Raw genomic sequence first — 26,584 nt, 5'->3', positions numbered from 1 at the left:
ATTGACTCAATATTATTTTGACTACACAGATGTACAATACATGACATGGGCTGGATTTTTCTAAAGAGCTGAGTTCCGATTTAGCCATCTAAATGAAATATTAATTTAGGTACCATTTGAAAATCTGGCCACTTAATTTATATGCCAGTGGTTGTTGCTTGGTGCTGAGCATGTTTGAAGATCTGGGCCACAATGAATATCCTATATCAAGGAAGTTTATCTCAACCCTATTAAAAATGCTAAGGAAATTCCTAGGCAAAATATAACCTGCATGGAGTTAAGATTTGTGGTCTATTAAAAACCTCTGAGGGAACATTTGTCATTTTCTCATAAAAACAGAAACGTTACAAATCCTGGAAATTCCACATTAAGGCGACACTTAAAGGAAAAGACTCAAGAACACCTAAATAACCTTAACTCTGCCCTTTAACTCTTTCTATAGAAAACTGAAAAACAGAAGACGAATTTGTAGAGTTGCCATTGGATAATCCATGACTGCTGGTCCTGGTCCAGACATAGACAGATCCTATGTCGTGAGTAGCCTCAGTTATGAATCACTTTTATGTTAGGTGATTAGGAGTTAGGACAATGGAGGCCCCTCTCTGCTGTTGTTAGTAGGGCTGACGGCCCCATTGTAATCACACCAAATACAGACAGTCTCTGTCTGATAAAACTAATTCTAGGATTGTAACAGGTGACTAAACAAACAGGGGTGGGGGACAGGTAACAATAAATACAAATACGTTTGCATCTTATAGTCTTGTAGGTCACAATAGTTGTGGGTGGCCACCAATCTAACCAATGTCTAATTTGACCAGTCTGAGAGATGCAACAAATCCCATTCACAAAGGCCGCACAACTTCATCTCATCAGTAACACCAAAAATCTGGAGGGGTTTATGTGGGTTTCTTGATTCTTAATGGTCAATCTGGTGCAAGTTGGCATATGTCCATTAGCTGCTGGGTTTATTGCCCCGTTAGAATTTACCGGCCCTTTAAGATAAGCTGATGTAATGCTTGATGACATTCCTGGAACCAAGGCTGGAAAGTTCTGTGTCCGTTGGGCGACAGCCACTGGGAAGCGAGAAGCAGGAAAGCAGGTCTCTGAGTAGAGAAAGAGAAGGGACAGGGCAAACAGAGACAAGGGCTGGGGGCGTAGTTCAGTGTGAAAAGATTATAGAGACCCGGGAGAGAGTTAATAACAAGCTGGTTTCAATACTGGGCAAAGAAAAGCACATTCAGCCTGGAAAAATGAAGCTAAGAGATCCGGGGACAAATGGTCTGAAATACAGACATTACGTGGGAAGGAGAAACCCAGACAGCAGCAAGGCTGAAACCTAGGGGCAAGAGGGGCTGGCAATGTGACGTGAGGTGGATGTGAAATGGCGAATGAAATGTTGGCTTTTATACACAAGTTACAAAATGCAGAGCTAAGTGAAAGTGCCTCTTGTATGTTCCGTTCACGTCTGCTCACCCCACGCCACTAGGGGGAGTTCAATTTTAATGTTGCTAAAAAATTATTAGCGGGTTGGGGGTGGGGTTGTGGAAATGATTTATAAAGAAAAAGTAAGACTCCAGTTCATCAGGGCATCTTTGAAGTTAAGCGTCTGCTTAGTGCTTTGCTGAACTGGGGCCCAGACTAATTCTTCCCTTACTCCCAAGGGCGTTGGAAGAGTAAATTCATTCATGTTTGTGAGATGCTCAGATACTGTGGTGATGGAACCAGATAAGCACCTCGATACTTAGTAAAGGCCTGATTCTGCGTTCCTGGTACATGTCAAACTTCCAAAGTCACTGGCGTTGGGCGCACATGGAGTGCAGGTTCTGCCCTATGGGATACCCATAGTTGTAGATTTGGGAGCTCTAAGACTGCTCTGGGAAAGCATGAAGTAAAAATGGCCCAAATCCTGAGGTCCTTACTAGGCAAATTCCCATTTTTGTCTAAATGCCTGATCCTGCTTGCATCGACCCCAATGGCAAAGCTTCTGTTGCCCTCAGTAGTGTAGGATCAACCCCCAAGTAAGGACTGAATAAAAACCAAGGAATAACCTGGTCCCAAATATCCAAGAACAGGAGCTGACGCATTAATGGAACAATGCAAAATACGTAAGCGATGCAAATAGAATAAAAGCATTAGATCTGCTGTAACTCTCCTGGACAGAGGTAATGCTCAGACTGGTTTATAATCCATACAGCACTTTTCTGACGTTATATAAATAACGACATCGAGTTCTGCAATTTTATTGTGATTCTTGTGACATTTGGTGTCTGTCTTAAAGCTGCAAGCCTTGGAGGCAAGTGATTGATTTAGAAACTCAGCTTTATCAAAGAAAAAGTGAAGTTTCTAGCTCTTATGTTTGCAGAGAAAAGCTTTGAAAACATGACCTGAGTGTAATCTAACGTCTTAAAAACTGAGATGAAAAAAAATAATCCAGCACTTATTTTTTTAAGCTATTTCATGGTATTATGAGGTTTGGCCCATGATTTTTGAACACTTGGTGTTGGCAATGCTGGAGTGATATGTGTTAATCTTTTTCATGTATAGATTTGCATGAAACACACACAGCCATAATTCAATCTCGTTTGCATCACCACAGAGGAGAGAATTTAACACAGAACATATTAGATAAAGTTGGTAACTAATTGACCAATTTCACCTCCTCTTCTGTTGGCAAATTGTCTGTGAATGGCTCAGGAGATTTTTTGAATGTATCCATTGTTTCAAATGATTTATCAAATAACTTCAAATTAAAAAAAATAAACTCTTGCTCTGTAGGTCATTCACAAGCAATTCATTGTGTGGAAATATGCATAAGGATGGAAAGTGTGAACTGCACATTTCTATTTTTAACTATTGTATTTTATAAATTAGGTAAAGAAGGCAGAGCCCTGTGCGACTTACTAAACCGTGCAGGAGACATTCCTGATTTCAGATCCAAACAGGTAATATGTATCAAGTGACACACTATCACTTCCCAAGCTCTCCAATATAACAAAATCGCTTTTGCCAACTAACTCAGTGCTCATAAGAGGATTTTTTTAATGGTGCTTCTGTTTTCTCCCATGGGAGGTTTTTTTTTCTCCCCCCCACCCCCCTACTTCTTGCACCATAATCTCAGTCCTTTCTTCTCAGGTGAATTACTTTTTCACTAGCTCGCACTGTTGTGCCACTTGCACGGTCTGTTCCAAAGTGAGCTCACACATTAGTTATAATTTTTTTGAAAGTTTTGTGTTTAAAACCTAATTACTAAACCATCTCCTATGTAGTCCTCTTTACTGCTACTAAAGGTCAGTCTACACTTAAAAGTGGCCCCAATATAACTGGTTGGGGCGGGGGATTTTGTTTTTTTACTGATATAATGATAGTGGTACAACTTCCGGCCTGGTTGTAGTTATACCTGTATAAAGGTGTCTTATACAGGTACAGTGTTTCCCCTTTTTGACCTGAGTGGATAGTCAAAATTTGGGGCCCTGTGTGTGAACCAGTACGGCATAGAAATTGGTAATAGGTATGTCTTTGATGTAGGGTTTTTTTTGTTTTGTTTTTGTTTTTTTACAAAGAATGGCACAAAGTTCTGTGTCTCTGAACACAGAAGGAGTCAAATAGCAGGAAATACCTTTTGCTCACAAAACCAAGAGCACTCTTTAAAGCCTGAACCCCGTAGGCTATAGCTATTTGCTAGGTAAGGTATAGGCATAAGTGGAATGAATACCAGCTTTTGGATATTGTAGGATAAGAACATCCACAGATGCATAACCACAAACTTGCCTTGGCAACAAACTGACGTATATGACAATATGCTTAGATCATTAATAAAGTAACCTATGGATAAGGTCACGCTAATAGTAGGATGGTGAGCAAACAAATAAGGAAGCAGGGAAAAAAGCCTTCCTGAATATGCATTAGGTGTAGTGGTGTAAGTATAACATATTATAAAAGTTATTTGAGGAAGATAATGATTAACATTTCAGGTTGTTCTGCAAGGGATGGTGTGAGTATTTGGATGTTCAGATGTGCGTTCTGTATTATCTTTATCTACCTTGCTGGGTTAGAGTGTTGGTGACTTTGCTAACTGTTTTATTAAAACAGTTACAAAAACAGAAGGGCTCCTAAGAGTGGGTATTGCAACTGTGCACACTGTAGTTCCCAACTGAACAGTAATTTTAATAATACTGGGCTGGATCTTTGGACAGGTACCTATCAAACCTCAGAGTGTTAACTGGGAATTCTTAAGTAATCAATATTATTAATACACAATCCAAAGATCAGGCAACAGCCCCTGACCCAAAAACCCCAAAAGGCTTTTTGATGGAAAAAACTTCAACTAGCTCTGAAATCAAGTGCCGATGTATGAAGATTCACAGAAGGAGACTCTGTCTTCTGTCCCTGAACAAGGGACTCCGTCAGGATAATGGAAACAATATTATCCACTCTTTTCTCTGCTTTACTATCGAGCTCCTGTATAGAACCTGCCTCAGTTCCCTTCCTACCAGTCTTAAAGAAACAGTACACATATCTTCACATCCCTCTTGTCCTGCCAGTTTTGGCAGGCCAACGGAGGAGGCTGGCAGCTCATCCTTTGGAGGTTCCCTTTTCCATTCAGTTTTTTACATGCAGGAGAATGGATGACCTAATGGGATTACACCAGGGGTCAGCAACCTTTCAGAAGTGCTGTGCCGAGTCTTCATTTATTCACTCTAATTTAAAGTTTTGAGTGCCAGTAATACATTTTAACATTTTTAGAAGGTCTCTTTCTATAAGTCTATAATATATAACTAAACTATTGTTGTATGTAAAGTAAATAAGGCTTTTAAAATGTTTAAGAAGCTTCATTTAAAATTAAATTAAAATGCAGAGCTCCCGGGACCGGTGGCCAGGACCCGGGCAGCATGAGTGCCACTGAAAATCAGCTTGCGTGCCGTCTTCGGCACGCATGCCATAGGTTGCCTACCTCTGGATTACACAGTAGGTCTAACTCAGAGCAAAATCTGGCGCAAGCCTGCTAGTCAGACAGGCTACATGAAATGTGTTGTCCAGTGAGGCAAGAGCAGATATGGGACAAACGTCCCCTGATAATTTTCAGTTTCATTTCAGAGAGAAAATGAGATAAGCCCCCTCAGATGGACAGCAGTTCCGTCAGTCTCAAGAAGCTCAAGTTTGGGAAGTTGAAGGTGGTGCGTCGGCACTTGCTGCAGCGGTATGAACATCAGCCCTTCATCTCCTGCCTGGCGGGGCTCTACAGCTGCCGGTGGAAGCGATACCAGCGGAGAAGGACTGAGCCAGGACAATGCTGCTGCAAGATGGTATGTTAGCATGTTGTTACCGTGAGCTGTTAGTTATGGGACAAGTCCATCATTACACTTGTATTCAAAAGGTGCTATGGGCCAAACTCTGCCCTGATTTATGCCTCATGAAAACTTACTAGTATCTCTGGAGGATGTTAACAGAAGCTACTGAAGTTAGACATTTTAAAATCAGCAGGTCCAGTTAACTTTCATCCAAGAGTTTTAAAAGAGCTGGCTGAGGAGCTCTCTGGACCATTAATAAATCTTGGAGCACTGAGGAAGTTCCAGAAGACTGGAAGAAACCTAATGTTGTGCCAATATTTTAAAAGGGTAAACAGGATGATCTGAGTAATCAGTCTGACATCGATTCCAGGCAAGATAATGGAATGGCTGATACAGGATTCATTTAATAAAGAATTAAAGGAGGGTAATGTAATTCATGCAAATAAACATGGATTTATGGAAAATAGATCCTGTCAAACTGACTTGATATTTTTTATGAGTTTACAAAGATTGGTAGAAAAAGGTAATACTTAGATTTTTGTAAGGTATTTGACTTGGTACCACACAATATTTTGGTTAAAAGCTAGACCACTATAAAATTAACACGGCACACATTACATGGATTAAAAACTGGCTCATTGATAGTTCAGTGTAAACGGGGAATTGTCATTAAGTGAATGTGTTTCCAGTGGGGTCTCGCAGGGATTAGTCCTATGTTATTTAACATTTTTTATCAATCATCTGGAAGAAAACATAAAATCATCACAAACATAAAATCATAAAAATATAAAATCACCACAAGTTTCCAGATGACACAAAAATTGGAGAGTGGTAACTAATGAAGAGGATAGGTCACTGGTTCAGAGCAGTCTGGATTGCTGGGTGCAAGCAAATAATATGCTAAATGTAACTGAATACATCTAGGAACAAAGGATGTAGGCTATCCTTACAGAATGGGGGACTCTATCCTCTGAAAAAGTTTTGGGAGTCGTGATAACATGAGTTCTCCGTGTGATCTGTGGCCCGAACAGCAATCCTGGGATGCACGAACAGGGTAATCTGGAGTAGGAGCAGAGCGAGGTTATTTTATCTCTTTATTTGGCACTGGTGCAACTGCTGCTGGAATACGGTGTCCAGTTCTGGTGACCGCAGTTCAAGAAGGATGTTGATAAACTGGAGGAGATTCAGAGAACTATTAAAGGATTAGAAAACATGCCTTACAGTAGTAGAATCAAGGAGCTCAAACTATTTAGATTGACAAAGAGAAGGTTTTGGGGGGACTTGATTGCAATCTATAAATATCTACATAGGGAACAAATAATTAATAATGGACTCTTCAATCTACCAGAGAGAGGTATAACAAGATTCAATGGCTTGGAGTTGAAACTAGACAAATTCAAACTGGAAATTTTTGACAGGGAGAGCTAATAACATTGGAACAATTTACCAAGAATCCTGGTGGATTCTCCATCACTGCCAATTTTAAAATCAAGATTGGCTGTTTTTCTAAAAGCTCTGCTCTAGGAATTATTATAGGGAAGCTCTGTGCCGTGTGTTATATTGGAGGTCAGACTAAATGATCCTGGTGATCCCTTATGGACTTGGAATCTATGATTCTTCTTTGAGTGATGGTCCCTATTTGTATTCCACATCTGGGTATGCATGTGCGGCATGTGCCCAAGGTTAGAATTTCTTCAAAGCAGGGTCCATTGACCCACGCATGCACAGCAACTTTCCTTGGCTTCCGACTGAGGGTATAAGAGGCACTGTGAGTTGACACCTCTCCTGTTCTTTCTTACCACTGCATGGCCTGAGTCGGAATTGTGTCCTCTTCACTATTGCAGAACCTGTAAAACATAGTTTATATCGTAACTTAGGAATTCTAGTTAGTATAGAATAGAATACTCCCGCAGTCTGGGGAAATCCTCACTGGTCCCAGGACTATGCCCAGGGTCCCAGGATGCAGAAGAACATAAGAACGGCCATATTGGGTCAGACCAAAGGTCCATCTAGCCCAGTATCCTGTCTTCCGACTGTGGCCAATGGCAGGTGCTTCAGAGGGAATGAACAGAACAGGGTAATCATCAAGTGATCCATCCCCTGTCACTCATTCCCAGCTTCTGGCAAACAGAGGCTCAGGACACCATCCCTGCCCATCGTGGCTAATAGCCATTGATGGACCTATCCTCCAGGAACTTTTCTAGTTCCTTTTTTAATCCTGTTATAGTCTTGGCCTTCACAACATCCTCTGGCAAGGAGTTCCACAGGTTGACTATGCGTTGCGTGAAGAAATACTTCCTTTTGTTTGTTTTAAACCCGCTGCCTATTAATTTCATTTGGTGACCCCCTAGTTCTTGTGTTATGAGAAGGAGTAAATAACACTTCCTTACTTACTTTCTCCACACCAGTCATAATTTTATAGACCTCTATCATATCCCGCCCTTAGTCATCTCTTTTCCAAACTGAAAAGTCCCAGTCTTATTAATCTCTCCTCATATGGAAGCTGCTCCATATCCCTAATAATTTTTGTTGCCTTTTCTGTATCTTTTTCAATTCCAATATATCTTTTTTTGAGATGGGATGACCAGATCTGCACACAGTATTCAAGATGTGGGCGTACCATGGATTTATATAGCGGCAATATGATATTTTCTGTCTTATTATCTATCCCTTTCTCAATGATTCCTTACATTCTGTTCACTTTTTTGACTGCGACTTCACACTGAATGGATGTTTTTGGAGAACTATCCACAATGTCTCCAAAAATCTCTTTCTTGAGTGGTAACAGCTAATTGAGACCCTATTATTTTACATGCATAGTTGGGATTATGTTTTCCAATGTGCATTACTTTGCTTTTATCAACATTGAATTTCATCTGCTATCCCAGAGGAGGAAACGTTACCGTTGTCTCAGGAGAGGTCCCATCTTTATCCATCAGGCAGGAGTGCCTCAGTACCAGTGATGCCACCATTACCAACAGAACGATGCTCAGAATTGGAGGCGTCAGAGGAGGTAGCTGCACCATTGCTCGAGCCCTGGTAGACAGCTGAGTCGCTGTTAATCTTCGGGTTCTGACCCCCACCTGGTATAGATTCCTGTGGGGGCCACAGTGACCGATCCTTTCTTCTGGCCATATGGGGGCCCTTGGGACCCCTATGGCAGGTGCTCAGACCCTTCTCAGGAGTTGTACCACTCCCCACCCACCCCCAATCAACCAGTTCCGTCAGTGTACCAGATATCAGAGGGGGAGCCGTGTTAGTCTGGATCTGTAAAAAGCGACAGAGAGTCCTGTGGCACCTTATAGACGAACAGAAGTATTGGAGCATAAGCTTTTTTGGGTGAATACATGCACCTGACGAAGTGGGTATTCACCCACGAAAGCTTATGCTCCAATACTTCTGTCAGTGTACCAGATGGAACTGGTGTTCCTCTGGTACCGCCGATTCCGACAGGGGCCTCCTCAGCATCTCTGGATGATACTATCACTCCTTTGTGGCCCTCTCTGTTGAATGACCACTGGCAATATCAGAAGTTGTTGCAAAGGGTTGCTAATGAGCTACACATCCTGCTAGAGGAGTTTCAAGACCTTCAAGACCTTAAACGTCATTTTACAGCCACAGGGACTGATCAAGGTGGCCCTTCCAGTTAACGAGGCCATATTAGAACCAGCCAGATTGGTTTGGCACACATCAGCTTCTTATGCACCTACACCAAAATGAGCTGAAAACGCTATTTTGTGTTGGCCCAGGGGGCTGACTTCTTTTTTTCCCCATCCTGCCCCTAATTCATTGGTGGTACAGGCAACTATGGAGAGAGCTTGACTGCACTACCAAAATCTACCCTGGCAGATAACTGGTCAAAGAGACAGAACCACCTTAGTAGGAAGGTTTCCCCCTCCATAGGCTTCAAATTTTATATAGCTAATTACCAAACTTTATTAGCAAAATATAATTTTAACACCTACATCAGTCTTATGGAATTTAAAGACAAACTCCCCATGGAAGACCAAGTCCAGTTCCAGTCCTCTCTGGACGAGGGGAGGTAGATTCTGCAGACACAACATCCAGATCTTTGGCCACAAGACTGGCCATGAGAAGGGACTCGTGGCTGTAATCGCCAGGCTTCCCTATAGAGGTCCAAAATATTTTCCAAAATCTCCCCTTCGATGAATCCAACCTTTTTAATGAAAAGACAGTCGAGTGACTACACTCTGTAAAGGACTCGAGATCCACCCTGTGATCCCTGGGGATTTACACGCCAGCCCCTAGAAGGAAACACCAGAGACAGCCACACTTTCAACCACAACTACCTCCTGCACCTACCCCATACTACCAGCATCCACCTGAAGCTCCTTGTAAGCAACAAAGGCCATTTTTGACATGCACATCAAGACCCATGCAGATGCCACCTACTTCTCCTCCCATCATCTTTGGAGGCCGTCTTACTTTCTTCACCCAGAGTCGGAGCAAGATGACCATAGACAGTTGGGTTCTGGAGATTATCCATAGAATTTCTTTCTTTCCCTCCTCACAAACCACCTTCCTACTTCCATCAGGGACTCCCTCACCAACTGATTCTTCAACAGAAGGTGGAATCCCTGTTGCACCAGGGGGTAATAGAAGTGTCCCAACTCATTATCAGGGGAGAGGGTTCTACTCCCCATATTTCCTAATCCCCCAAAAAGACAGAGAATGAAGACCCATCCTGGACCTTCAGCAGCTCAACATCTTTATCCAAAAACTGAAATTCAGGATGATTACACTGGCAACTATAATCTCCTCCCTTCAGGAGGGAGTGTGGTTCATGGCTTTTCAGATGAAGGAAGCATATTTCCATATGGACATTCACCCATCACACAGGAAGTTCCTGCATTTCAGGGATGGCCAAGAGCACTACCAGTTCCTCATCATTTCTGTTGGACTTGCAAAGGCACACAGGGTATTCATGAAAGTTTTCACCATGGTAGTGGTCCAGATGAAACATTGGGGATATAGGGTATTTCCATACCTGGACGACTGCTTCTTGGTAGGCCAATCTCGCCAAGAAGTTATGTGAGCAACAGAGTTTCTTCAGTGCCTCCATGCCACCTAAGTGTTTGCATAAACAAAGACAAGTCCATTTTGTCACCCACAAGGACAATGTATTTTATAGGAGCACAGCTGGACTCTATCTCTGTGAGAGCTTTTCTTCCTGCAGACAGATCTTATGTGATCATTGATGAGAAACCTGATCTCTTGCATCACCTACAAACCTTGAACGACGGTGCATCGGTGTCTCTCCCTGTTAGGCCACATGGTTGCATGCACCTACGTGATGCCTTTCACTAGTCTCCACTTGTAGTGCCTACAGGGTTGGCTCCATTCGGCCTATCAACCAAACAGGGATCACATTGACTCGAAAGTCACCTTCTCTCTGGAGTTCTCACCTCTCTCATTTGGTGGTCGAACCTGAACAACGGCAGTGGGGACTCTCTTCAGCCCTCCCATACGGAGGGCCACCATCTTGAGGTATACCTCCCTTACAGGATGGGGTGATTACTTAGACTGTCACACTGCTCAGGGTACCTGGACCTCAGGGTACCTGAGAGCAGTTGGCCTGTTGTGCAAGGCCTTTCTTCCCCTCGTACGCTCACTTCATGTACAAATAATGTCCAACAATATCATCACAGTGGCATATATCAGGGATCGGCAACCTTTGGCACGCGGCCCACCAGGGTAAGCACCCTGGTGGGTCGGTTTGTTTACCAGCCGTGTCCACAGGTTCGGCCAATCGCGGCTCCTACTGACCATGGTTTGCTGTTCCAGGCCAATGGGGGCTGCAGGAAGTGGCGTGGGCCAAGCAATGTTCTGGCTGCCGCTTCCTGCAGCTCCCATTGGTCTGGAGCAGCGAACCGCAGTCAGTGGGAGCCGCGATTGGCCAAACCTGCAGACACGACAGGTAAACAAACTGGCCTGGCCCGCCAGGGGGCTTACCGTGGTGGGCCACGTGCCAAAGGTTGCCGATCCTTGGCCTATATAAACAAACAGGGAAGAGTGAGATCTCATCCCCTCTGGGTGGAAGCGATCAGACTTTGGAACAGGTGTATCAGAAATCATATCACCATACATATCTCCTGGGTGCTCAGAACTCCCTAGCACACAGATTAAGCAGAAGCTTCTCTGCAGACCACAAATGGGAGCTCCACCACACAAAACAAACCCCCATATTCGCTCCATGGGGGACTGTGCTATGGGACCTCTTTGCATCCCAGATGAACAGAAAGCTTCCGATATATTGCTCCAGGGGAGCCATAGGCCAAGACTCCCAAGGCGATGCTTTCCCTGACAGATGACCTCAGATATGCCTTTCCTCCCATCCGCCTACCACCAGAAGTTATATGGAAGATTCAACGTGACAGAACCACCATACTCCTCTTCACACCCTTGGCCCACACAATTCTGGTTCACAGAGCCCTGACGATGTCCACGTGCCTGCCTATCAGGATCCATGCATTTCAGGATCTCTTAACTCAGGATGAGGGGAAAGTCAAGTACCCCAACTAGCACTCGCAGGCCTCGCAGCTTGGTGTTTGGATGGGTGTCAGACAGGGCTGGCTCCAGGGACCAGCCAACCAAACACGTGCTTGGGGCGGCACCTTGTAAGGGGCGGCCAATCTTGGGGTGGTGGGGTGGCGCTCGGGTTTTTTTTTTTCTGGCGGGGCGGCGCTCGGGTTTTTTTTTGTTTTGGTGGGCGGCACTCGGGGGGGTTGTTTTTGTTTTGGCGGGGCAGTGCTCGGGAGGGTTGTTACGGCGGGGCAGTGCTCGGGGTTTGGGGTTTTTTTGGTTTGGTGTGGCAGGGTGGTGCTTGGGGTTTGTTTGATTTTTTTGATTGAGTGAGGCAGCACTCAGGTTTTTTTTTTTTTTTCAGGGCGGGGCGGCGCTCGGGTTTTTGTTTTTGTTTTTTGCAAAAATGTTAGAGCCGGCCCTGGTGTCAGAGGTAGAATGCTCATACTCCACCCCTGTTCAGGAAATCCTGACCCCAAGCAGCAGGGATCCTACTAGATTCTGCTACATGGCTAAATGGTGGTGATTTTTGGCCTGGACATGTTGCTACCAGCATTCACTTGATATTGTGGGTGTTCCAATTATCCGAGACTATCTCCTCTTCTCAAAGACCTCAGGGTCAGCCGTCAGTTCACTGTGAGTACACCTAGCAGTGATTAGTGCCATCCTCCCCCCCCAGTTCTATCTTTACACACCTGACCGCGTTTTGATTTATGAAGGTCTTGATCAGGACCTTCCCACTGGTCATAGGGGGAATGACTCAATGAGACCTTAACCTTATCCTCTCAACACGTGCAGGCCCGATCTTTGAATCTTTGGCCACATGTGCCATGACCCACCTGTCCACGAAGGTCGTGTTCTTAGTAGCCATCACTTGGACAAGAAGGGTCAGTGAGCTGGGAGCCATGATGGCAGACACTCCTTACACAGTATTTCACGAGAAGGTTTCTGTTAGGTTACACCCCAAATTCCTCCCCAAGATTGTGTCTGAGTTCCACACCAATCAATCAATACACTTACCTGTACTCTTCCCAGTGCCCCATGCTTCTTCCAAGGAGAAGAGACTTACTTCCTTCATGTCAGGCATGCCCTGGCATTCCACCTGCTGAGAACCAGACCCATTAGAAAATCTCCAAGGCTCTTTGTTGCCATGGCAGAAAGGGTGTTGGGAGAATCCATATCCTCACAGAGGATTTCTAAGTGGGATTCAGGATGCATCTTAGAATGCTACAAACTAGCCAAGCTTCCCCCTCCTGGGCGTATCACAGCTCACTCCATTTGGGCACAAGCGGCCTCCATGTTCTGCTGCAGGGCATCTGCAGAGTAGCTACTTGGAGTTCTGACCTTACTTTCACATCACACTCCACTCTGACTCTGGAGAAGGACCATGTTTTGGTCCTGTGTTTGTACAGCGCCTAGCACAATGGAGTCCTGGTCCATGGCTGTGGCTCCTCAGTGCTACCGCAATACAAATAAATAACAAATGCGACAACTGTAAAGAGTTTCTTCATTTTCTTCTCATGCTGAGCGCCACTGGAACAGGCGATATAACTAAGAGTAATGGGGCTGAATTAAGAAAAGAAAAATTTAAGCTAAAAATCAGGGTAAATTATAAATGGTGTGATCAGGTAGATTGTGGGATTGTCTCCTATGGGAAGAGGTGGGAGGCCTCCATCACATGAGTGATCTAAAGCTCTGATAAAGCGCTGCAGAATAAATTGTAGGGAACGTTCCCCTGCCAGTACAGAGTTGGACTAGGCGATCTAACAAGGTCCTTTCCATGATCTCTGACTTCTGTGATTCTGACACCAAGCCTCATGCATCTGGGATAAATTGAGGGTCAAAAATATACCTGCAGTGTACGCTGTCTGTCGTTGTGTAAACAAGGCTTTAACCCCCTGGCCTTTCTCTCCGTTTCCAGTGGGAATGTGTGTTCTTCCCATTTCTCGTTGGAGCATTCTGCCTCTCTTTGGTCTTTCTGTACATGTGGGGGGAAGCAAAGAATGACTACAATAACTTCGACTGGTAAGTGCCACAGTCTCCCTCCTCCCCCACCCATTTGAAATTAGGCTTGTCAATAACCAGTTGTCTGCCTGGAGATGAAGGAAGGGTAATGAGGTCAGGCAGTGTGTTCTAATATACTGAGCACGGGACGAAGCATCAGGAAAGCCAGAGTTCTTCTCTCAGCTCTGACAACACCCAGCTGTGCGAAGCTGGGTACATCGCATTGGGCATGATCCTGTGAGAAGCCCCCATTGCCTGTAAGGGGAACTGAGAATACTCAGCATCTGACAGGATTCAGAGGGGTAGCTGTGTTAGTCTGTATCAGCAAAAACAACGAGGAGTCCTTGTGGCACCTCTAAGGTGCCACAAGGACGCCTCATCCTCATCTCACAGGAGCTGCTCAGCATGTTAGATCCTTAACCAATTTGTGTGGCGCCTTTCCTAATTGTAAACTGGGGCTAATTCTTGCTTACCCTGGTCAGGCTGTGAGGATTAGTTAGTTAATGCACCGAGGGCACTTGGGGGATGTAAAGGACTGAGTTTTATTCTGGGGATATCATGATGGTGCTGCTTGTTTACAAACTAATGACTGTCTCCTGGGCTGAATAAGCTCAGAAGCAGAACAGTGAGGTTTTTACAGAAAATACAGTCCAAGGCCAAAGGCTCTGGTGTTTGTTGCCACGGGGTACTGTTATCCCCGGGTTATAACAGGAAGTATCTTCAAGTTGTTGTTAGATGGAAATGCTTATTTAAATATCAAGGCCAACATTTTCATATCCAGATACCTAAAGTCAGGATCTTCAATCCATCTAAATTTAAGAGGCTTGACTTTTACCAGAGCAGAGCTGAGATGCTTTGGGTGGCTCGAGGTGTAAATATGTATTTAGGAGCCTGACTTTAGGCTCCCATGGGTGAAAATTTTGGCCCTAAACTATCTGTGAAATGAAAGACAATACCTACAAAAGTCAAAATGGGCTGTCAGCAAACAAAATACTTTGGTCTGTCTTCCCTTCCTACGCTCATCCATTATCTCTCCTCTTCTCTTCACCTCCTCACTTTCCTCCCTCCCACCACCTTCCCTTTCTCCCCACAGCTCAGTAAGGGTCTTGCCCCCTGAGTATCTATTATACCTTTTACTTACACAGCTTCAAAACTGAGTGGGGTGGGAAGGGCTGGCATTCCCCCAGAGCAGATTATCATTATTTGTATCACAGTAGCACCTAGAACCCATAACCTAGGTCGAGCTCCCGTTGTGTTCGGTGCTGTACACACGCATTGTGAGAGACAGTCCCTGACCCAAAGAGTTCACAAACTAAATAAACAAGGCAGACAAAGGGTGGAAGAAAGGAAGGATTGCTATTCCCATTTTGAAGATGGGTGAACTGAGGCAAAGTGACTTGCCCAAGGTCACATGGAAAGTGTGTGGCAAAGCCTGGAACTGAATCTAGATCTGAGACTCAGTCTAGTGCCTTAACCACAAGAGCATCCTTCCTTTCCAATATAAAGATGTTTGTAATTCAAGCATAACAATTGTTCTGGGGACATGTGCCCTGCCTGTCTCTAGGGAAAGGCACCATGGGAAGAGGGATGGGGAGATTAAATGAAATGAACAAAAACACTGTTTGTTTTTTTCCCTGCTCCTTCTCTTGGATTTTTCCTGCTTCATCTAAAAAGGTCAAGCTGGGAAGGCAACTTTGTGTTTGTCAAACAGCTTAAATTTTGAATACACCAGAGCAGAAGGATTATCATAGCCAATCGGAGTTGAGCGATATGCCTGTTCACAGCAGGGATATTGAGAAATAATCAGCTGATGACTATGCAAATCCTTGCATTCTGAAATATGCATGAAGTGATCATGCAAATTAGACACCTAGAACCAATCAGAGTTCAGTGAACTCCAAGATTGGGGGAAAAACTGTAACATTGTTATTTATTTGGGTCAGTAACTGTGCAGCACCGCCTCCTAATCTTAATCTGGGCATTTACAGCATATTTGGCTCAACATTTTGGTCTTTGAGTGCTTTACAAGTTCTGAAAGTAAATAAAAACCCTGTGCCTTTCTCCACTCAGCCCCAAATTGGTGGATTTTTGGTTGTTAAAGAGGGTGGGAATGGAGTGGTTCACTGTGGAAAGGCACCATCTAGCCGAGCCAGAAGTGCCATGTGTATGGACCAGTTGCAAAGAAAGCTGAATTCTGATATTGTGTTGTTAGGTCTTGTCCTAAAATGTTAGTGCTAGAAACCAAGACTTCATATAAAGGTGAAAACGAGGAATTCCAAGTGACACATAAGGCGAGCAGTTTGTAAGGGATTGGCTAGTTAAGTAATGTCCAGATGAAGAGGGGTGCGGATGTGGCAGGGAAACAAGATATTATTCCAAAGGATGTCATTAAGTTCCAATATTGTGTAGCCTGCCAGAATTAGAAACACTTTGTTGGATCAATCCACTACTCTCAGGACCAGCAAGCTTATCTGAGCGATGCTCTTGGACCAGTGCTCAGAAATACATTTTATCCCTACCTTGCCATTTGTGTTATGGTCACTCCAGTTTTATGAAGGTGGATTCCATTATATGAACATGTTTCCTCCTAGTAGGAAATGCATAGCTGTATTCCTTCAGGAGGGGAGAATGGGGGAATGGAAGGGAATTTGTTACTTACATTTATTTAAATGGAACTCTTAATAATTGCAGACAGTTTACAAGATTTTATTGCATTTTAGGTACAACTATGGAAACATAGGCCACTGGTTCCTCTGGTCTGTTCTTCTTCTGATTCTAGCTGCAGTCTTGTTTACCTACATCACACTGTTACTGGTAAGTAACATTATCTTTAAACAGTGCTGTTGCCTGACAGTAGGGTGACCGGATGTCCTGATTTTATAGAGACAGTCCTGATATTTGGGACTTTTTCTTACATAGGCTCCTATTATCCCCCCATCCTGATTTTTCACACTTGCTATCCGGGCACCCTACCTAACAGCTAGTTATGGACCAAGCAAGTGGTGTTTGCATCTGACATTTAGTCTCGGCTAAAGTTTGGGTTTGACAGCACAAAAGTATTAAAAACTCAGTCAAGCATCAATGGTAAAGAATCACAGAAAGAGTCACTTTTCTTCTTCTAACCCTGAACAAGGGCATTCATTAGAATGCAGAAAGCATTATTATCCCTAAAACTGTTTTGCTTCTCTCTCTCTTTTACTGTGGACCTTCTAATTAGAAACATACCCTGCCCCTCCCCTGCCTAGTTTACTGCTACAGATTTAAACAAAAAGGGCGCACACCCTCACAAACAGCTGTCCTGAAAATTCTGCCCACAACTGCAAAAATCACATGGGATCTTACCGTTTAAAAATCTCATAAGATCCTAACTGATCTGAGAATTTTGTCCCACAGTACATGGACATATTGTAAGAGGCACTGATCTTGTGTGATTTCCACTGTTCACAGTGGTGGAACTGTTACGAGAATAGATGTTGTTGTCCTGAAATTTCTACCATCTTCTCTCCCCGCCCACCCCCACTCCCACAAAACAAAGCAAAAACCTTAACAACAAAACGGATTCAGAAAATGACCCCCTTCTGGATCTAGAATCCAAACCCAAGAAACTGGTTCAGTCTCAGATATTTGACTCTGAATTCCCCTTCCCCCAAACACACTTTGAAATTCTAGGGGGCTGGATCCGATCTGAGGTTACATCTTGGTCTCATCTATGTCACTAATGATCTACATGATTCTTATTTCTTCGTTTCCTTGTGCTGGTCCTCATCTATTTGTTGCATTCACCTGTTGTCCCTCTCCTCCTATACAGAGATTGTTAGCTGTTCAGGACAGGGAGCAGACTTTGTTCTGTGTTTATACAGAGCCTAGCACAATGAAGTCCTGATTCACGACTGGGCTCTGGTCACTACTGTAGTACAAATAAATTATAACATTTTATTCTAACATTGTAAATAAAAAAAGGCAGCAACTAGGGGCCCTACTTGCCTGTGGCCTTTAGGTGCTACCACAACATAAATGGAAAATGGTAACCACTCTCCTGCTTAGCAATGGTGCAAATATAAATACTTGATGAAGGTGATTTTGGTGCTGGTGAAAGGCAACACATTAATGAATGGAGATATCCTATCTCCTAGAACTAGAAGGGACCTTGAAAGGTACATCAAGTCCAGCCCCCTGCCTTCACTAGCAGGACCAAGTACTGATTTTGCCCCAGATCCCTAAGTGGCCCCCTCAAGGATTCAGCTCACAACTCTGGGTTTAGCAGGCCAATGCTCAAACCACTGAGCTATCCGTCCTGCCCTAGAGCCTGAGGTCTGTCCCCTACAGAACAGATCCATCACAGGCATTGGTGGGTGAGAGCTTCACCCACCCCACCACCCCACCATGCGAGAGGATGGATGGCCTACTGGCTAGGGTACTAGCCTAGGGTTTAGAAAATCTAGGTTTAATTCCCTGCTTTGCTGCAGACTTCCTGTGCAATCTTGGTCACGTCACTTAGTGTTTCTGTGTCTCAGGTCCCCACTTTAAAATGGGGATAATAGCACTGCCTTACCACATAGGGGACAAATACATCAAAGACTGTGAGGTGCTCAGATACTGTGGTGACGGGAGCTACAGGGGTCTCTTCAGCTAGCTAGGTGCCAGTTAGTCCGGGACTGTATTGCTTTACAGAAGCCATAGCAAAGCTGCAGTGTTTCTAATGGCACTTGCCCTACTTACTGCAGAACTGCGTCTAATTTGGTGATATTGCTCCATGCATCTATGTGAAAGAGTGGTGGGTGCCGGAAGGCAATAAGCCCCGAAGTAAACAAGATTAGGATAAGAAGGAAACGAGAACACAGAAAGTAATCAAGGGAAAAAAACCATAGCCCTGCTGCTTGGAAACACACTGCCATTTCTGGTCAAGGGAAAGAAACAGCTCCCTGTGCCTTACCGCTGCAATTCTGAAATCTGACTCCTTCTGTCAAGCACAGGATTGCTCCAGTTTAGTACTAACCTGGTGAAAGCTTTTATCGCCACAGACTTAACTGTCCAGAGCTGCTTCAGCCAGAGCCCACTATTAAACCAGACCTTTTCTGACCCCTGACCCCAAAGTATTTTTGTAAGGGCATAATGCAGCTGAACCGCTGCAGGGCATAGGTCACTGATTGTGTTCATTGACTGACAAGCATCTCTGAGTGTGTGACAGCTCTATAAGGTGAGACATGAATTCCCAAGTTTTGGGAATAGATTGACTTGCAGTATCAAAGCCTTAGGTCTGGCTACACAGTATGACTATGTTGGTTAGGTGGGTAATTTTTTGAGGACTGGCCCTGACCCTAAGGTAAATGGAGTTTGAGACACCTGGTTTTAAGTGTCACTGCAAAGTGGGCGTTGCCGGTATAACTCTACACTAGCAAACCCTTTTAAGTGTAGACGGGGCCATTGGTATTGTTGCACCTTTTGACCCAAGCGACTAGTCAAAGTTTGGGGCCCTATGAGTGTTCCAGGTGGGAGTAGAAATTGGTGGTAATCAGGTATGTCTTTGCAGTTTTGTTTATGTATGAAGAATGTACAAAGTCCTGTGTCACTGAACTCAGAAGGAATCAAATAGCAGGAAACAGCTCCTTTTGCTCACAGCACCAAGAGCACTCTTTTAGCCTGCTCCCCTCACCCAAAAACCTCTTCCCAGCTTTCTTCCCGTGTCAGGCACTGGGCTTTCAGCTGCTCCTTCAGGCTGTCTCTCTCTTTCCAGTCTTTCTTGCCTGTTCTTTATATTCTGCCTTCCCACCCACCCACACAAAACAATACTCACTAAAAACTTGTGGACTGGTTCACACACCTTTTGTCTTAGGGAGGCTCATGGCTTAATTGAAGTTCTGTTAACTGAAGGGTGAGTTCACACCTATCAACCTCCATCTCCTAAGAAGGTTTCACCCTAGAGGTGCCTTATAGCTTAGCTGTGTAGTATAGACAAAGCCTTTTAGTGACACGGGTGTGTGGCTAAAAGTCAGGCAGTGTAAACGCTGTTTGTTGGCACTTTTCCCAATACAATACTTCCACCCCCTACAAGCCGGGTTTGCGTTGTCAACAGGAGAGCGCTCCTGTCGACAATGAGCCATTTACACTGCCACGTGCCACGTGCCGCGGCCTTGTCTTTCCCGAGGGGGCTTTTTTAAGCACCTGGGAACGTCAAAAGTTTTATTGTTCAATTGGCAATATAGACAAAGCCTTATTCTCCTTCTCATACAGGAATAGCTGTACCCAGCATAAGGCACCTCGATACTGATATAACTGGATCTACATCGGGGAGGTTTACCCCTTTAACTATACCGATTTAGTTAAAATGGGACAACTTTCTAGTGTGGCCAAGGCCATACAGTGAGTGCTGTGAGCCATTGCCAAGAGGTGACTCCTGGCCTTCAAAGTGGCTGGTGAAGGAAAATAAAATGGATTTGTGGCCACACTCTCTCTTTTTGGTTTTTTGGTCTATGAGGGTTTTTTTATGTTTATAGATGTAGTCTGAAGGGTTCCTTCCCACCTCAAAAAGTGTGAGGGTGTTTTGGTGGTTGCAGTTTTTCTTTTAGAGCCTCATGTCTAGTCTACCTGTTTTTCCAGGCAGAAATACTATGGGGGACTGGAAAACTAGCAGGACTATGTTATCAGAGCTGCCCAGGAAGGTGAAGCCTGATTAAATGAAAGGGTTTTCTTCAAGAGCGTTTAACCTCTGCATTTGCTGTTTTTTATTAATGCCTGTTTAACTCACATGCCTAACCAACAGCTGGAAGAAAATCTCTCTCTGTTAAGGATGAATAAGCTCCCACAGCCATTCAGTAGGACTTCCAAGCCAGGGAAGATGTGACATGACATTTATCACACGTCTAAGGATTTCCAGGATTAAAAAACTCTGGGAAAAATAATAGTAAGAATGAATTCTAGGTTTTCTTTACAAAGCCTGAACATGTAAAAGAGAGAGCACAACACTGACATTTCCCTTTGCCAGATCAGCTTTAAGCAATGAAGCTGCCTTGCTGATGCTGCCAGTGTATATGTGTGTGTGTATGTGCGCGCATGACTGGCCAAGATTTTGTCTCTTCTGTATGAAGGAGGATTAATTAGAGTGGCCTGAGAATTGGCTCAGGGTCTGGGGTCTCTGAAGCTGCAGGGCGACAAGCAGTGCCTTGCAGTACATGTGCCTAAAACCAGGGCTGTTAAGCCACATTTTAACCCTCCAGAACAATGGAAAATACTAAACTCTCAGGATTGTCCAGTTCTGAAGAGTTTGAGGAGACCTATAGGAGGCACATTGACAGGGAGGAGGAAGAATATATGGCTGGTCAGGGGAAGGGGCTTCATTGGGACTCTCAACCAGAGCCTGCCCTGCCTCCCCTGGCCAGGAATTCTCTTTTCTACCTGCCTGTCTAATATACTCCCCTCCTGGGTGCCTGTCCATGGCAAAAGAAGCAACAGAGGCAGCGTGGGTGAGTGCAACATCCAGGGGCAGAAGAGACTTGGTACAGCAATGTAGGGTCCAGTTCTGTCTTTGGGTCTGGGTCAAGAGGAAATGTGTGAGAGAACTAAAACAGTCCTCTGGCAAAGAATGTGTGTTCCCAGAAAGCTGTATTCCTGATGGTATGATCCTGTTCTTTCATCCAGAGATCTCCAGGGCAATTAATTCATCCAGCCTTTCAACACATCAGTGCTGAGGGGTAGTTTAATATATTATGCTTGACAGGCAAACTGATGCCCAGGGAAGTTAAATGACTTGCCCAAGGACACGCAGGAAGTCACTGGCAGAGCTGCTGGTAGGCCCCAGGAGTTCAAGCTCCTAATACTCTCTGTAATTAGTAGATAACATAGACAGGGATAGTTCTGTATATCTTACTCTGACACCTTACCCTTGTAAATATCTTCATTGCCATAATTGTGTGCTTGATGGAAGGCAGTACATGATATTTTGCAGTAAACCAAACTTGTTTCCCTACCTGGGTCTGGTCTACTTCGGAACCAACCTAGATCAATATGCTGATCAATGAAGAGAGAGATCTAATAGATTTCATAGCTGGAAAGGCCAGAAGGGACCATAATGATCATCTGCTTTGACCACCTGCATAACACTGGCTATAGAATTTCCATGGGGCAGGAGGGATAGCTCAGTGGTTTGAGCATTGGCTTGTTAAACCCAGGGTTGTGGCTTCAATCCTTGAAGGGGCAATTTGGGGATTGAGTTGGGGATTGGTGCTGCTTTGAGCAGGGGGTTGGACTAGATGACCTCCTGAGGTCCCTTCCAACCCTGATATTCTATGATTCCTGTGTCTAGCCCAGCCACTGGTGGTTGAACTCTAGAATATCCTTAGGAAAGGTATCCAGCCATGACATAAAGATTCCAAGGGATGGAGGATTTACCATTCCACTTGGCAATCTTTTTCAATGGTTAATTGCCCCAACTGATGCGGGAAGGGGAAAAGTGTCTTATTTTGACTTTGAACTATGCTGACTTGAACTTCCATGGTCTCTGTCATGGAAAAAGCTGTGAGATTTCTGAGGGAAGTGTTTTTGGCCAAGGTTCCAAGTAAAGCCGCCATGTTGCCTATTTGTTCCCAGTCATGTGATGCGCATGATTCCAGCAGGGAAGCAGATCAGCAAAGTTTCTGCCTTGATGTTCTACCTTGATGGCTTGTCCCATCCAAGAACTGATCACATTGAAGCTCTTGTTTGAGTGGAACAATTCTGTAGTGACTGGTAGCCAGCTCTAGTTGCACTGGTTTTGTTTGGAAGTGTTTTGTCATCTCCCTTAATGACTAATCTTGACCACAGCGCCCTGGCCTTCTCCTCACTTATTCTGAATCACTGCAGCAAACTTTCTTCTTTCCACCAGCCCCCTCTAGCTGAGCAAAGCATCACACAACAAAGCACTTACTGTCTTTGCAAAGATTCTCTCCATCTGTCCACTTCAGTGTAACTTTTCCAGACATCCAGCATCAATTAATTCAACAGCCATCCATTCCCCAGAACAATTTTCTCCTCTGCCTCGCCCCGCCGCAAAAGCTGGATAGCGATGGTCTAATTGCAGTATAATTCCAGACTTGGGTAGAAGAAAAAAGGTCTTAGTGGTGCTAAAGGCAGCAGATCATATTTTCCTATATCCAGTACAAACCTGATCAACCAAAGGGTTTTGGAGATGTAACCACATGCTAACATAGTGTGGCTATTTGTCCTCCTCTGGTGGCTACACCACATGGAGACATTTATGGTTCTTCTGCTGCATCTAAGCTGGTGGACTGAGGCCTGTAGTTCAAGCAGTGCTCAGGTTTATGGATCTGCTGTGTTACTGAGACAACGGGAATCTCCAGAAGCTTGTGGGTTTGGATGAGTGGGTATGTAGAGGACAGTGAACATTTGCTATCAGGGAGCATGACCGACTTTTGGTTAATAGGGAGCTGTGGTCAGGCAGATTAGGGCTGATTAGGGTCATATTGAACTGTGTATATTCCAACTCCAAACTGACATGATGGGAAGAAAATAGTGTTATAAGACTATGGTCGGGAGACAGTGAGCTGGTGCTGACAGCATGTAAACTTCCATTGCTTCTCCGCTGACTTAAATAGACAATCAGACATCAGAGGAGCAGCAACCATTTACATCAGACCTGAATTTGGCTCAGTGCTTTCTAATCTGCCCTGATTTACATCTTGAATAATCCCAAAAAGCTACTGGGGTATAAATCCGATCAAAGTTTAGTTCAAAGGCTGAAACTGGCCTTGATTAGAGAGATTGGGACTGGTCCTTCCTCTGCGTCTTCATCTACTGCAATGAGGTTGCACATAAATCAGGATTAGGAATATGCCCTGCGGGTTGGTAAGAGGTCCTGTGAATGGCTAGTCTGAAGATGGGGTGGTTATCATGGTACAAGGTGTGATGTCTTGCTTGTACTTATCGTTCCTGGTACTGAACACTCCACTTCTGGTACAGGGTGCTTTTATTAATTATAATGTATAATTTATTCTATTAACATAGCACTGTAGATATACCCGGTACCATAGAAATATACCTACTGGTATAATAATAGCAGAAGAGCTGATGCAGCCTGAAAGACCTCGCAGTCACACCATACAGATATATGTGCAATACATCAAACACACAAGCTCCAGCCAGTGTGGACATTAGAGCACACCCAATGGGTGGATTTGGGGGAGCAATTTGATGGAGGAGGGGGATGAGACTTCACAGATGACACATTCTGCCACACAGAATGGGCGAAGGAAATGTACGCTAACTACGTCAGAGCACTGGAAACTCAATAGTTTAGGGTTAAGGTTAGGGATATGCCTGATCACTTCAGCCCTTTGGTTCATCGCTCACCTGCCTCCCCCAATGAACATAGTTCATTCATAGTCCAACTGCCAAATAGGAAGAGTTTCTTCCTGTCTCCCAAAGGAGATCAGCTTAGGCCCTGAAGGATGAATTCTGATTTATCTTTATCTTTACATGTATGACCACAGATATTATTGATAAAAATACGCTTGCACTATGATGGCATTCCTAAGCTGTCATGGGATAAGAGGAAAGGTCCTCTCATGGTTTGGTAACTGGTTAAAAGATAGGAAACAAAGGGTAGAAATAAATGGTCAGTTTTCAGAATGGGGAGAGGTATTTAATAGTGGTGTCCCCCAGGGGTTTGTACTGGGACCAGTCCTAGTCAACATACTTATAAGACTGCTCCCTATTCATAAGACTGGGACTTTTCAGCTTGGAAAGGAGATGACTATGGGGGGGATATGACAGAGGTCTATAAAATCATGACCAGTATGGAGAAAGTAAATAAGGAAGTGCTATTTACTCCTTCTCACAACACAAGAACTAGGGGTCACCAAATGAAATTAATAGGCAGCAGGTTTAAAACAAACAAAAGGAATTTTTTTTTCACACAATGCACAGTCAATCTGTGGAACTCCTTGCCAGAGGATGTTGTGAAGGCCAAGACTATAACAGGGTTCAAAAAAGAACTAGATAAATTCTTGGAGGACAGGTCTATCAATGGCTATTAGCCAGGATGGGCAGGGATGGTGTCCCTAGCCTCTGTTTGCCAGAAGCTGGGAATAGGTGACAGGACACGGATCACTTGATGATTACCTGTTCTATTCATTTTCTCTGGGGCACCTGGCATTGGCCATTGTCGGAAGACAGGATACTGGTGTAGATGGACCTTTGGTCTGACCCAGTATGGCCGTTCTTATGATGTACTCCTTCTTGGGGTGGTATGTGAAGAAATTACATCACAGGGAGGCAGATCAATGGATATTTGAATCTACTTAAGGACCATGAATGTCTGGGTATATTTCAGGCAATGCCCACATATTTGTAGCCCTGCTTAGAGGAGACTAGAGCCCTGTTTCTAGAATGACTCATCTACACTGGGCTGGATGAAATTACTTTGCAGTAATTTGATTCCCTGTGAACTACAGTAACAGTCTTTACAGATTGAGTGCAGGGTTTGATTCAAAGAGGCTCCCATTTCAACGAGCGCTTGAGATTCTGATTTGTATTTACTATACTCTCTTGCTCCTCTTTCTGATTGCATGTGCATTTAAAATCCCTTCTTTGGCTCAATAGCACTGATTTACAAGCAACGTCATCCTGGAAACACTGAGGGTAGGATTCACAAGAGTATTTAGGCACCTACAGCCCACTGAAATTCCACCCTGGGAGTGTTTTTCATTGGATCCCAAGTGACCTGCACTATCTTCTGATAGTAGGTGAAGTCCAGCCCCCCCCCGTGGTCCTGCCATAGAAGCTGTGCATCCAGCTAGCACAGAATTCCCCTTGGCCCAGGGCCTGGACAGGACAGCTTATGGATGTATTATGCACATTCCCTCATAAGCTCTGGTTCAGGGGGATGTGCACAGGGATAGGAGGGGGTGTCTTTAAGCAGCTTGGGACGGCCATAACTTAAGACTGCTCCCCATTCATCCTAAATTATTCCTAGGGGCATGAAAGGTGGCATAAAGGCATCCTGGTAACCTCGCCTGCTGGGCTGTGAGTTCTGTGCTCCACCACTTGAAATACCTGCATAGAATCTTTCACGTTCAGGATCTATCCTGTAATAAAGGGAAAATTTTGCGCTGGCGTGTTTTTAACCAGGTTTAGAATAGCTGATACGAATGTTTCACATCAGAACATATTCTTTCCTTGGGTTTCTATCATGCTGCTAGAGGTGCCTGCTTTCTGATAAGATGTTACCCATTTGCGTGGCAGAATGTTGCTTCCCCTTTTTGACCCTAGTGGTGAACCAATATTTGTGGCCTTGGGGTTTGTTTCCACTAGGAAGAGAAATAGATGTTAGGTATTTCTTTGATGCAATCCTGTGTTGTTACAAAGAATGTACACAAAGTCCTCTTTCCCTGAACGCAGTAAGACTCATGTTTCTTTGCTCACAATTTCAAGCCCCTTTCCAGCCTTCACTCTGCCCAAAAGCTCTTAGCTTTTTCCCACAAAAGTGCCTCTGGTTGTGTCTGTTGCTTCCTTGACGTCTTCTATGTGTGCTGCTATGGTGTTCCTGCTTTTCTCTCTCTCTCTCTCTCACACACACACACACACAAACACACACACACAGAGCTCAGATTCCTGACCAGCTGGCCCGTGTTTTGGGTGGTAGCTCCTATTCTTTCAGCTCTCTATTGCGTAAAGGAACGTAATTGCTTTTTACCATTACCCTGTCTGAAGGGCAGCTGTTGTCATGCTCACCAGTTTCAAACAGGTTTCACCCAATC

At 44.3% G+C, this 26,584-nt stretch overlaps 1 protein-coding gene across 7 annotated transcripts in view; it reads left to right on the top strand.

Moving 5' to 3' along the window:
• Positions 1-440: 440 nt before the first annotated feature.
• GDPD4 (glycerophosphodiester phosphodiesterase domain containing 4) overlaps positions 441-26,584 on the top strand; it is a 51,091-nt gene continuing 24,947 nt past the window's right edge. Inside the window, exons 1-5 of one of the 7 annotated variants that reach the window (XM_039537749.1) lie at positions 441-533; positions 2,872-2,942; positions 5,095-5,303; positions 13,753-13,856; positions 16,556-16,649. In XM_039537749.1, the coding sequence (XP_039393683.1) occupies positions 5,121-5,303; positions 13,753-13,856; positions 16,556-16,649 (381 nt within the window). In that variant the 5' untranslated portion in view covers positions 441-533; positions 2,872-2,942; positions 5,095-5,120. Of the gene's footprint in view, positions 534-1,025; positions 1,100-1,143; positions 2,163-2,871; positions 2,943-5,083; positions 5,304-13,752; positions 13,857-16,555; positions 16,650-26,584 lie in introns of those variants that run through there. The other 6 variants (XM_039537730.1, XM_039537733.1, XM_039537714.1 and 3 more) reach the window with 6 other exon arrangements.

Source organism: Mauremys reevesii, linkage group 1, assembly GCF_016161935.1.
Source record: "Mauremys reevesii isolate NIE-2019 linkage group 1, ASM1616193v1, whole genome shotgun sequence".
In the NCBI taxonomy this organism is placed as follows: Eukaryota; Metazoa; Chordata; order Testudines; family Geoemydidae; genus Mauremys; species Mauremys reevesii.
This window is presented reverse-complemented; position numbering and strand designations above follow the sequence as displayed.